This window comes from Takifugu flavidus, chromosome 17 (genome assembly GCF_003711565.1).
Source record: "Takifugu flavidus isolate HTHZ2018 chromosome 17, ASM371156v2, whole genome shotgun sequence".
Lineage (NCBI taxonomy): Eukaryota > Metazoa > Chordata > Actinopteri > Tetraodontiformes > Tetraodontidae > Takifugu > Takifugu flavidus.
The window spans coordinates 12,343,878-12,354,041 of record NC_079536.1 but is presented as its reverse complement, the minus strand read 5'-3'; the positions used below and the strand labels follow the sequence as shown (position 1 = coordinate 12,354,041).

The 10,164-nt window shown below is 46.7% G+C and overlaps 2 protein-coding genes across 3 annotated transcripts in view; both read right to left on the bottom strand.

The window, feature by feature from the left end:
- Nucleotides 1-1,192: 1,192 nt before the first annotated feature.
- LOC130513472 (C-C chemokine receptor type 3-like) lies at nt 1,193-6,266 on the bottom strand. 2 transcript variants are annotated; one of them, XR_008946737.1, is made up of 4 exons: nt 6,145-6,266; nt 5,862-6,055; nt 1,799-3,596; nt 1,193-1,727 (listed from the first exon to the last, which is right to left on the bottom strand). XR_008946737.1 is itself a non-coding variant. In XM_057012250.1 (3 exons), the coding sequence occupies exons 1-3, from the start codon at nt 6,223-6,225 to the stop codon at nt 2,750-2,752; spliced, it is 1,122 nt and encodes a 373-aa protein (XP_056868230.1). In that variant the 5' UTR covers nt 6,226-6,266; the 3' UTR covers nt 1,742-2,749. The 2 variants fall into 2 exon arrangements, 1 of the variants encoding a protein (XP_056868230.1); XM_057012250.1 differs by lacking the exon at nt 1,193-1,727 and having other exon boundaries at nt 1,742-3,596.
- Nucleotides 6,267-8,841: 2,575 nt separating this feature from the next.
- Nucleotides 8,842-10,164, bottom strand: part of si:dkey-225n22.4 (collagen alpha-1(XXI) chain) — a 28,046-nt gene continuing 26,723 nt past the window's right edge. Inside the window, exon 29 of the mRNA XM_057012150.1 lies at nt 8,842-10,138. Within this exon, the coding sequence (XP_056868130.1) occupies nt 9,951-10,138 (188 nt within the window). The 3' untranslated portion in view covers nt 8,842-9,950. The remainder of the gene's footprint in view (nt 10,139-10,164) is intronic.

Here is a 10,164-nt window from a genome sequence, read left to right as displayed (position 1 = left end):
ATCACTGCCTCTCTGCCTGACCCCCCCCCAACCCCACACACACACACACACACACACACACACACACACCGCACTAACTCTAGATCTGGCTTTATGCCACTGAAATGGCAGTTTTTCAGGCTGTTTCATTCTATGTTGGGCAGAAACAATTGTGGATCAATGAGAACTGATGAAAGGTCGGCGTGATTTTCTGGGATGGAAATAAAAGTCTGAGTGTGTGTGATCAGAATGCTCTTAACTTGACCTCAGTGAAAAAGTGTAACTGCCCCCATCACACCCGTCCAACGTCATCAGTGTTTGTCCCCAGGTTTAGTCTGAACTATAACGTTAGCAGCTTGTGAGCTGAGCTGCTCTCACGCAGCTACACAACACAACACAAACCAAATGAAAACATCCCATCCGGACTTCCAACACCTCATGATTTAATGAATCATTTCTTCTCCAAACTCCAAATCCAATAAAAGAACTGACATTGTTAATAGAGTGATTTGCAAATCCCTCCCAACCTACAGGATATCCACTTTAATCCACTCCAAAAACTGTAGTTGACGTTCCAGCGGATCATTTGTAAATAATCCCTCATTTGCCTTGAAAGGGTGGTTTCATCTGCAGGAGGGGGTTATTTATGTCCATCGGTTTGTAGTTTATAGAACTGAAGCAGTCAGACACCATCTGGTTGGATGCCGACACCTCCAAAGGCAGCGAGCTGCTGGGGGATGGCGTGCACGTTGAGTCCATCATTGATCGTATCGGTCACCTCATCACCGAGCAGCCTGTTGTTTATGCATGCAGGTCAGCTGACCCACACAGGCGTTCAAGACGTCACCGCGCGGCTTCCCTGTGCCGTCCGCTGGTGTCATGTTGAGTGATTACCTGAAGAGGCTCACCAGACAAGACGTTATAGCAGGTGATCGTCCGGGGCAACACGGAACCTCTCATCTGGCTCAGCCAAGAGCAGGTCTTATTTGTTAAAAACTAAGTGTGAGTCAGTTGTTTAGTGCTTCATTTCTCAGTCTTCTGTCATTTTCCTCAACCAGCCTTGAAGGCGGCCAAACACACCTGCACCTTTTATTCATTCATTTCTGTTCTATTTTGCTTTGCATTGAGGTTTGACCTTCACTCAAGGTGATTCGAGCCAGAAACAAACTCCCAAAGGAAAAGAGCCAAATAAAAGGTCCTTCACTGTTGGACGTTTGATGAAAGTTCTTTATTCCACAGCAGCAAACATGAGGATACAATGAGAGTTCAGCTCATCACGGCCCTAAGATACCATCCACAGGTCCCTCATCATCATCATCATCATCCTTCTCATCTTCATCATCCTCTTCTTCATCAGTAGTAGCATCATCACCACCAGCATCATCTTCTTCATCATCATCATCACCACCAACATCTCATCATCATCCTTCTCATTATCATCATGGCCATCATCTTTCTCATCGCCATCATCCTCTTCATCATTTTAATCACCACTACCATCACGTCATCATCCTTCTCATTATCACCACCAAAATCATCATCACCACCATCATCATCATCATCCTTCTCATCTTCATCATCCTCTTCTTCATCACCACCAGCATCATCCTCATCATCATCCTCATCCTTCTCATCTTCATCATCCTCTTCTTCATCACCACCAGCATCATCCTCATCATCATCCTCATCCTTCTCATCTTCATCATTCTCATCTTCGTCAGCAGTAGCATCATCACCACCAGCATCATCTTCTTCATCATCATCATCATCTTCTCATCTTCATCATCCTCTTCTTCGTCAGCAGTAGCATCATCAACACCATCATCCTTCTCATCTTCATCATCCTCTTCTTCATCAGCAGTAGCATCATCACCACCAGCATCATCCTCTTCATCATTATCATCATCCTTGTCATTATCACCACCAAAATCATCACCACCATCTTTTTTTATCATCCTCTTCATCATCACCATCCTCTTCATGCTCATCAGCAGCATTATTATAATCATCATCCTCTTCATCATCACCATCATCATCGGCGTCTGGGTCAACAGTCCTCTCAGCTGGCTCTAATTGAAACGTCCCTCAGAGCTTCTGCTTCCGAACCCTGGTGCGTTGGTGTTGCTGGCAGGTTGAAGGTGCAGAGGGGCGACAGCTGCTTGGAGTTGCTGTAATGAGGCGCAGCTGCAGCCAGGTCCATGATTGTGGTGGCTCGTCCACTGCTGCCAGATGGTTAAACACCTGTATGGTGGGAGCAGGCTTTCTCTCTGCTTGTTCTTGGATTACCTGCACATTACTTGCAACTGTTTTACCTGCGGAGAGCTGTGATTGTTTTTTGTTTTTTTGGGGGGGGGACTAATGGAATAAAATCTTTTTTATCTTTTTCCAGGCTGACATATTTCCCCCTCGTCATCTCTTCATGCTTAAAGACCAGAGATTATTTTGTTTCTTTGGCAATAAACACCTGTTAACCCAGGCTGGTCTTTACCCTCTGGGGTTTACTGGCACCAGACTCAACCCTGGACACTAAAATAGCAAACGTACAGCTAGCTAAAGATAAAACTCCGAATGAACTAGAATGAATGAATCTGTGTCATTAACAAAACAAATTGAATATTTTCCAGGCGGTGTAATTTGCTGTGGGTTCCGCTGCCCACTGAAGGTGGGCTGTTCTGTGAGCAGCTTGATGCACAACCTGCGGGAGCTGTTTGATCGATGTGAAGGTGAACCAGGGGTTTCTGGACCATCAATAACAGCAGGCATTTGCTTCCTACAGGTCATTCCGCGTTGTTCTGGTAGACCCATTAGTTCCACTGTGACTCACAGAAACATGCTTCTCCAGTGCCGGGAACCGTTTTACCAACATCTGTCTAAAGTAGTTCTGGAACTTCCGTCCAACAAATGTGTAAAGGATTGGGCTGATGCAGAAATAAAGGTGGGCGAGATTCCGAGTGATCTGAAGGACATAACCCCGTTTTTGTGATTCCTCACAGTTGTCTGTGTCATCCAAGAGCAGAACAATATTAAAGGGAGTCCAGCACAAGAAAAACAAGACCACAATGAAAAATATCAACCTGACGATCTTGAACTTGGTGGCCAGCATGGAGGATATGACGGTGATGGCAATCCTAACGTAGCAGTAGATGATGATGGCCAGAGGAACGAGCAAGAAAAGAAAAAGCTGCATGTAAAACCCAGCTGCCATCAGCTGCGAATGGTAAGGTGAGCTGAGAGGATATTCATCACAGTACATTCTTTTTTCAGCAGAATGGAGGAATGCGGTGTGAAGCATCATCTTGTTGACACATGCCAGAAGGCTGACCAGCCACACCACCATGCAGGAGATGACGGCATATCTCAGGTTCCTCATTCGTGAGACACTCAAAGAGTAGACGACTGCAAGGTGCCGGTCGAAGGTGAGGAGGGTCAGGAAGAGGACGGAGCTGTAGATGCCCAGGTAGTACATCCCTCCAACAATCCTGCACATGACGTCACCAAAGATCCAGTTGGAGAGCTGCATGTAGACGGCCATGAAGGGAAGGCTGCTCATGAAGATCATGGAGGACAAGACCAGGTTCAGCAGCAGGATGTTGGTCACCGTGGTCATCTTCTCAAACCTGGAGACAACAGATGTTTCGCCCATCATTCTAGTTCAGACTGTAAAAATGTGTTTTGGTTGGTTGGTTTCTCATTGGTTTGCTCACGTTAACCTGAGAAGGAGCTTCTGCTCTGAAAACAAACACCTGTCACAGGTGAAATTGAGCAGAGAGACTAAGGTGGTTTCGGACCTTCAGCTAAACATGCAAACAGAACATTGTGTCTGATTTTTTTTTTTATTTCCTTCAGCCACTTAGCTCAATCTCTTAATTAAATGTGACGCTGGATGAGGTAATGATTAGAAAAAGTGTCCTTTTCCTGTTGAAATGCGTGTGAGAACATGTCAGAAGGTTTTCCTCCTTTTTAATGTGGATGAAAACAAAACTTTAAAAACATGTATTTAAAGGCGGCTTGTGTGCATACACCCTCAAACTGAGCCTCTGCTGAAACACCTTTTCATATATGGGCTGTCTGTCAGGTCAGGTCAGCTCCGGTTCAGTTCGTCTTTAGTTATCAGCGTCTGTTAGAATCCCAGAGCCGGACCCCCAACAAGCAACAGTGGCAGGAAGAAACCTTGAGCAGGACCAGGCTCATGTGGGGGACCCTCCAGTTGGGTTGTATCGCCTCTTCACAGCTGTCCAGAGGCCACCTCACAGATGATCGCGCTTCAGATCCGGGGTCTCTGAAGCGGGTCGTTCCAGAACCAGGACCTTCTTTTGCTTTTGTTCAGGTCATTGTTGACAGAAGAAACTTCTTTTTATCTCCATTCTTTTTTTCTGATTTGTAAGAATCACACATATTTACCTGAACAGGAATTTCATTGACCGGAACCCTGTTTCCCATCTGACCGTAACCAAATATTAGTTTATCTTTAGAGAAACCCAGAAGCATGAACAGTTGGTCCTGATTGTCATATTATGTCCTGTAAGGTGAACATGGGGTCACTGCAGCCATTTTGACTCATTCTGTGCTTTATCAGCCGTCTCCTGTCTTTGTGACACCCCCAGGAAGTGTTTGTCTTCTTCGATACACTGCAGGCCGCCTTCGTCCCCAAAATACAATGTTTTCATTTTAAACCCGTCCTCTTGACAGAGTGGACACTTGTCCAAAATGGCATCCCAGCAGGACAATTTCAGAAAATAGGAGTGACCCCTTTTGGAAGCTCAGACTCACACCTTTGAGTGTGTAGTGAGCCATGAGGCCATTTGCAGCCCAGCCTTTAAAGCTTGTGTTGAGGTTACTAAGCATGAAGTCTGGATCCTGAGCAAACGTCTGAGGAGCCCAGATGTGCATCTGTGCACGTACACACTTCTGCAGGAGGTGCTAACCAATCCACCACAAAATTTAAATGTGCGTTTCCGACTGTAGGAATCACGGTTGAATGACTAGAAGCTGCTTCGCTGCCCTAACATTTCCCATCAGGCCACACTGCTGCGGTGTAATAACCCCTCCGACCGGGCCGGAGCCAATCGGCTGCGGGGGCGAGTTGGCAGCGGCCTGCAGGACTACGACGTAGGACAAGGAACCTCTCAGCCAAAGTCAACGAGAGTCATTATCCTATTCTGAAGAACACCAACCTGATTCTTCACAGTTTCAACCTCTTTTCAGGGAACAGAGTGAGTGTTTTGCAAAATTAGGAACTATTTAGTTGTGAAAACAGTCACATCAACATAGGAAGGTCTGCAGACTTGTGCAACCACATTACGTAGTTGTCGTGGTGGCTGGTTCAACTCCCTCCATGTGACCTTGACCTTGGATGCTGGTCTTGGTGGCCAAGTGGCCTGAGGACCACTGCTGATGGACTGTAAATATAATGACTGTAGTACTACGTTCCTCCCTTCAGACTGTACTTCACTCTCTCTCGGTAACAAACTACGGAAGTTTCAGGCGTCCAATCTCATGTTAACCTTATTTCTTAGGCCATCTCATTACTTGCTGGCCTAATTGGGGCTCCCATGTGGCCGTGGCGTTGCCTCTCTTCAGGATTTAGCTGTGGGAGCAGTTGCAGAACACACGGTGGAACATCAGGCTGCAAGCTGCGTTTCAAAGATCCCACCGATCTGACATCCTCTGCATGTAAGTTTTCATCTTGGGGTGACTCACGTACGAGCAGTTCAGCAAGCGCTTGTTCTCATTCAGCCCCCTGAACACTTCACAGTCAGTGGCCTTAACCTCCGAGCACTCTCTCTCTCTCTCTCACACACACACACACTCACATGTATCTGTAAGTGAGGACAACAATTCCACGGTTGCATTAGTGAATCAGTGTTGCTGCCCACACTCACCGATGGAGGACGACCAAAACCAGCCAATTTCCACCGAAGCTGAAGAGAAACATGAAGTAGAAGAGGATGGAGAGCCGGGCCCCCAGGAGGTTATCGTCCTGCCTGCTACACGGACTTACGGGGGTGGAGTTGGTGGAGTCGGTGTCATTATAGTCGTAGTAGTCGTACGTGAATGTTGCATTTTCCATCTTTAGCTGAAAGAGGGAACAAAAATAGAAGCGGAGGCATGGTGGGTAAACTGCTCAACACAGTGGAGTCCAGAGTCTGAAAGGCTGGTATTCACCTGCTCAATAGAAGGACTCAGACGTGCTACGAGGTCCTGGTTCTCTGGCCAAAAGGCTTCTGCCTGCTGGGTGATTTTCATGTCAGCGCCGACTGACTCACATCATCATTCAGTTATAAGTCAGCGAAAATGAGGAAGGAGGAACCACAAGAATGTGTGTCAGTGTAAAAAATACCGGACTCATCTCCTCCCCGGTCTGTAGACATCCACATCACATTCAGGCCTAACTGAGGTGGCCCAAAGGGGCTCTGAGGGTCCTCAGGCTGTTCTGGACCCTGTGGTCTAGGACACAATATCAGCCTAGACCCCTAATGGGTCTAATTATTGGAAACACAACCTTTATTATCCAACGGCAGACATGAGCAGGACTCTGCAGGGGTTTCAGACGGTGTGTGTGGGGGGTACGTCTGGGCCAGGACTCCGTGAAAAGGCTGCACTCGGTGTTAATGAACGCATTGAATTGTGGTTGCTCGCGTAATTTGCTCATTTTCACACGGTGAAGGGAAGCGGGGAGGTTTTGAATTAAGTGTGAGGACAATTTGAAAGTAATACAATATTGAACAAAAATTGATTCCTTTGATCTCAATGGTTCTCGCTCCCATTTGACTTTCAGATCTCATTTTTGCCTCCAAGGGGCCATTTGTAAGATACACCGATTTTCAATTTAAAATGGGTAAAATGAAACATCCATTAGTGTCGTGGGAGGATAGACCCTTCCAGGCTTCCATATACAAGGAAAAACTCATCATCATCATCATCATCATCATCATCATCATCATCATTATCCATACTTGCTGTTGTCATTATAATTGTATTATTTCTGAAACCTGAATAAACATTTGCATTATTCACTAGTTTTACTAATAGTTAGGAAATAAGAAATATCTTATAAATGAACTCAACCAATTAAGCAAATATGAGATGTAAATATGTCTTTTGTCCATGTAGCCTTGGTTTTATTCGTGTGTGTGTGTGTGTGTGTGTGTGTGTGTGTGTGTGTGTGTGCTTGGTGCCTTGCTCATAGGAAACATGTATACTGGGGCAGGTATTTGCCTCCTCTGACACGTCTGAGATGCAGCAGTGGTTAAAGCAGCGTGAAACGCCGTCATAAAACACTTTTTCCAGCGGTTGTTGTCTGATCCAGCAGGTTGTTGGTTCTTAATCCTCTCCTGTCAGGATGCGGCTGTGAGCTCGTCCTGCTGACGTGTAATTTCTGCAGCGTTAGTGTGACGGAGAACTCTCCTGCTGGATTCTTGCCCTGCCTTTATCCTTCGCAGGTTAATCCTCACTCGTGTGGACTCCAAATAAGCCGGCACTGAGCCCCCCCCCCCCCCCCACACACACACACACACACTCTTTTCCTGCACTTGTAAACAGGTGTAGTGTCCTCCTGCTTCCTGCGGTGCCACTAATTCATCTGCGGTAAGGTGTCCAGGTGTCTCCCAGTGGGAACAGGTGGACCACTTATCTCCTCCTTTTCCTCCGTGAGCTCGTTACTGGTGGGGGCTGACGGATTGTTCTGCTGCTGGCGCTGCTGGTGCGTTCTCCCGACCTCTGTGTCTGATCTGTCCTTTGGCTGCAGCGCGGCCCTGTGGACCACGTTCGCTGTGCCACAGGAGGGATCGTGGCCTACCTTTGCTTCGGTCGGTGCAGTTCATGTTGGTGCATGCGTCCATCTTCCTCCGCTCTCCCCATAACAGGGTTGCAGGGCAAGACGCAGGGCGAACAAACAACCACGCACACTCGGGTTCACACCTCGGGTCAGTTGTTTCTTTGAACGGTGGGAGAACGCCCAGGAACCCGGGGAGAGCCCCCACAGGCCCAGGGGCCCCAAACGTCCTGCTAGTTACCAGAACTGCCTCGACACAAAGGTGTAAACCAATCTGCATTTGGGAGGTTCTCTTCTTTCCTGGGGGTTTAAGTCTTTCCATTATGCAGCTGACCAGACCAACTGCTCCCGTTGGCGCTGAGCTCTCGCTGTCATCTGGGCCTTCATGAAGTCAGAACCTGGTGCTGCTTTTGGGGACCAGACCAGTGTTGATTGAGCCCTGGTAAGGGGGTGTGGGGGTTGGCATCAGCTCCTCGGTGGCTTCAATCGTTGGCTTACACTATAATTTGCGCCTCCCCAAGTTCAGGACCAACAGACTGGGGAACTCATTCATCCCCCGAGCCATCAGGCTGTTCAACTCCTCACTGGGGGGGAGGAGGGCCAACAGAAGGACCGGAACATTTTTATAGTTTTATATTTATATTCATATTCTATTTTTAATTTATTCTATTTTATTTCTTATTTTATTCTATTTTTATTATCTTTAATAGGTTTAATGGCGTGTAATGGTGGTGGGAAATTTTGTACAGTGCTGTACGTTTCTTTGGAGATGCTAATTTCCCTGATGGACACCCCCTAAAGGGATCAATAAAGTACTCTTGAATCTTGAATCTTGAATTTAAATGAGCTGAATTTGAATTCCTTCCTACAACATTTACCCTTCAGGGTTCCTCCTGGTCAAAATAAAGAATCCACGTGGAGCCACTTTGTGGTAATATTGTTGTACAAACAAGAATATTTAGTGCTAATTGTGGTAACTTCGTATTTAGATTTCCTCACCTCACCTGTTCTTACTTGCTCTTTCTTTACCTCAGCTGTTGGTCCTTTCAAAACGATCCAGCAGATATATCTCAGATTAAAGTCAGCTATACAAGCCTTTCAGAGCTTTTAATTAAAATTACAAATGCAGGTAAACCCAGGTTGATGGAAATTTAAAGGTAATCAAAAGTAAAAGCAGCTAATGTGCTGGGAAAATAAAAGTAATGACTTTGTAAAGATGGATTGAATCGACATTTTAGGTCTGTAAAGAGTGCCTGCGACAAATTAATCCAGGAGCCTTTTTTACATAAAGCAGCCAGGATGTATTTACAAACCAGCAATACGTCACATTAATAGAAGCCCACATAAATCTGCAGGTGAGGTAAATAAAGGCCATTATATGAGAATTTATGACAACCCAGGAATGGGAGATCAGCGGTGCGGCAATCTGTGTGATGTTGGTAACCACAACAAACAGCAAAAGAGAGATGAGCACAAAGAGCCGGAGGTGGAACAGTTGATCTGCTCTGGTAGCAGGATGGACTTTTGAACTCAAGCACATTTTTCTGTGGTGAGAAGAAGAAAAACCACCAGAAAGTGACGAATCCTCATCTGGTTCTGGGAAAAAAAGGTGTGTCCTGACAGGAAAGGAAAGCTAGCATGCAGCCGCTCCTCTCCCTCGCCTCATCGTATGGATACAAGGAGACGGTGCAGCCGGTGTGGTGGAGCAAGGCGGCTCATGCTCGAACCTGCTGCTAATGCACCTGATGTGTGCTAAAAACAAACGCGTACATGTTTCCCACTGTTTGATTCAATTCTCCAAAAGAGGAAGGAAGCCCCATGATTCACAGGAGCATTTACCACATAACTTCTGCAATCTGGAAAGTATATAAAAAAACCACTACAGACCCACGGGTCACCGCTAAAATAAGTTATGAGTTGAGTTTACGTGAGCACTCTTAGCCTAGCCTTTTAGCACCGACTTCAACATGTGGATCAAAGTGGAGGTAGCTGTTTCAAACCTGAATCTTAAACGTCTCCTGATGTTTACAAAAACCCAACAGCCGTGTCACAATCGGGACACTTTGAAGTGTTACGGAACAGCTGCAGCTTCCTGCCGGCGTTCTGAGCCACAGTCCTGGTCCTGCTCCCACACACACGAGAGTCACGGTGGCCGTGTAGGAGTCTCTACAACGGTTCTGCTCCCGGTGTTGTGCCATCACATGTTGGGTCCTTTCCTGTAGTGTTCTCTCAGGTCGTACGTCTGGTAGCACATGGACATGTCGCAGACGCCTGGAGGTCCCGGGTTGCCCCGTTGGCCGGGATCTCCTGGCGGTCCCGGCTTCCCTGGGATTCCCTGGTTGCCAGGTCGGCCAACTCCATCAAAGCCACGAGGACCCGAAGCCCCTTTGAGGAAGACGGGAGACAAAAGA

Coding starts and splice junctions, on each gene's coding strand:
- LOC130513472 (XM_057012250.1), bottom strand. CDS start 6,225: ATGAAAATCACCCAGCAGGCAGAAGCCTTTTGGCCAGAGAACCAGGAC. Junction 6,056..6,144: donor TGAGTCCTTCTATTGAGCAG/GTGAATACCAGC, acceptor TCCCTCTTTCAG/CTAAAGATGGAAAATGCAAC. Junction 3,597..5,861: donor GTTTTGGTCGTCCTCCATCG/GTGAGTGTGGGC, acceptor TGTTGTCTCCAG/GTTTGAGAAGATGACCACGG.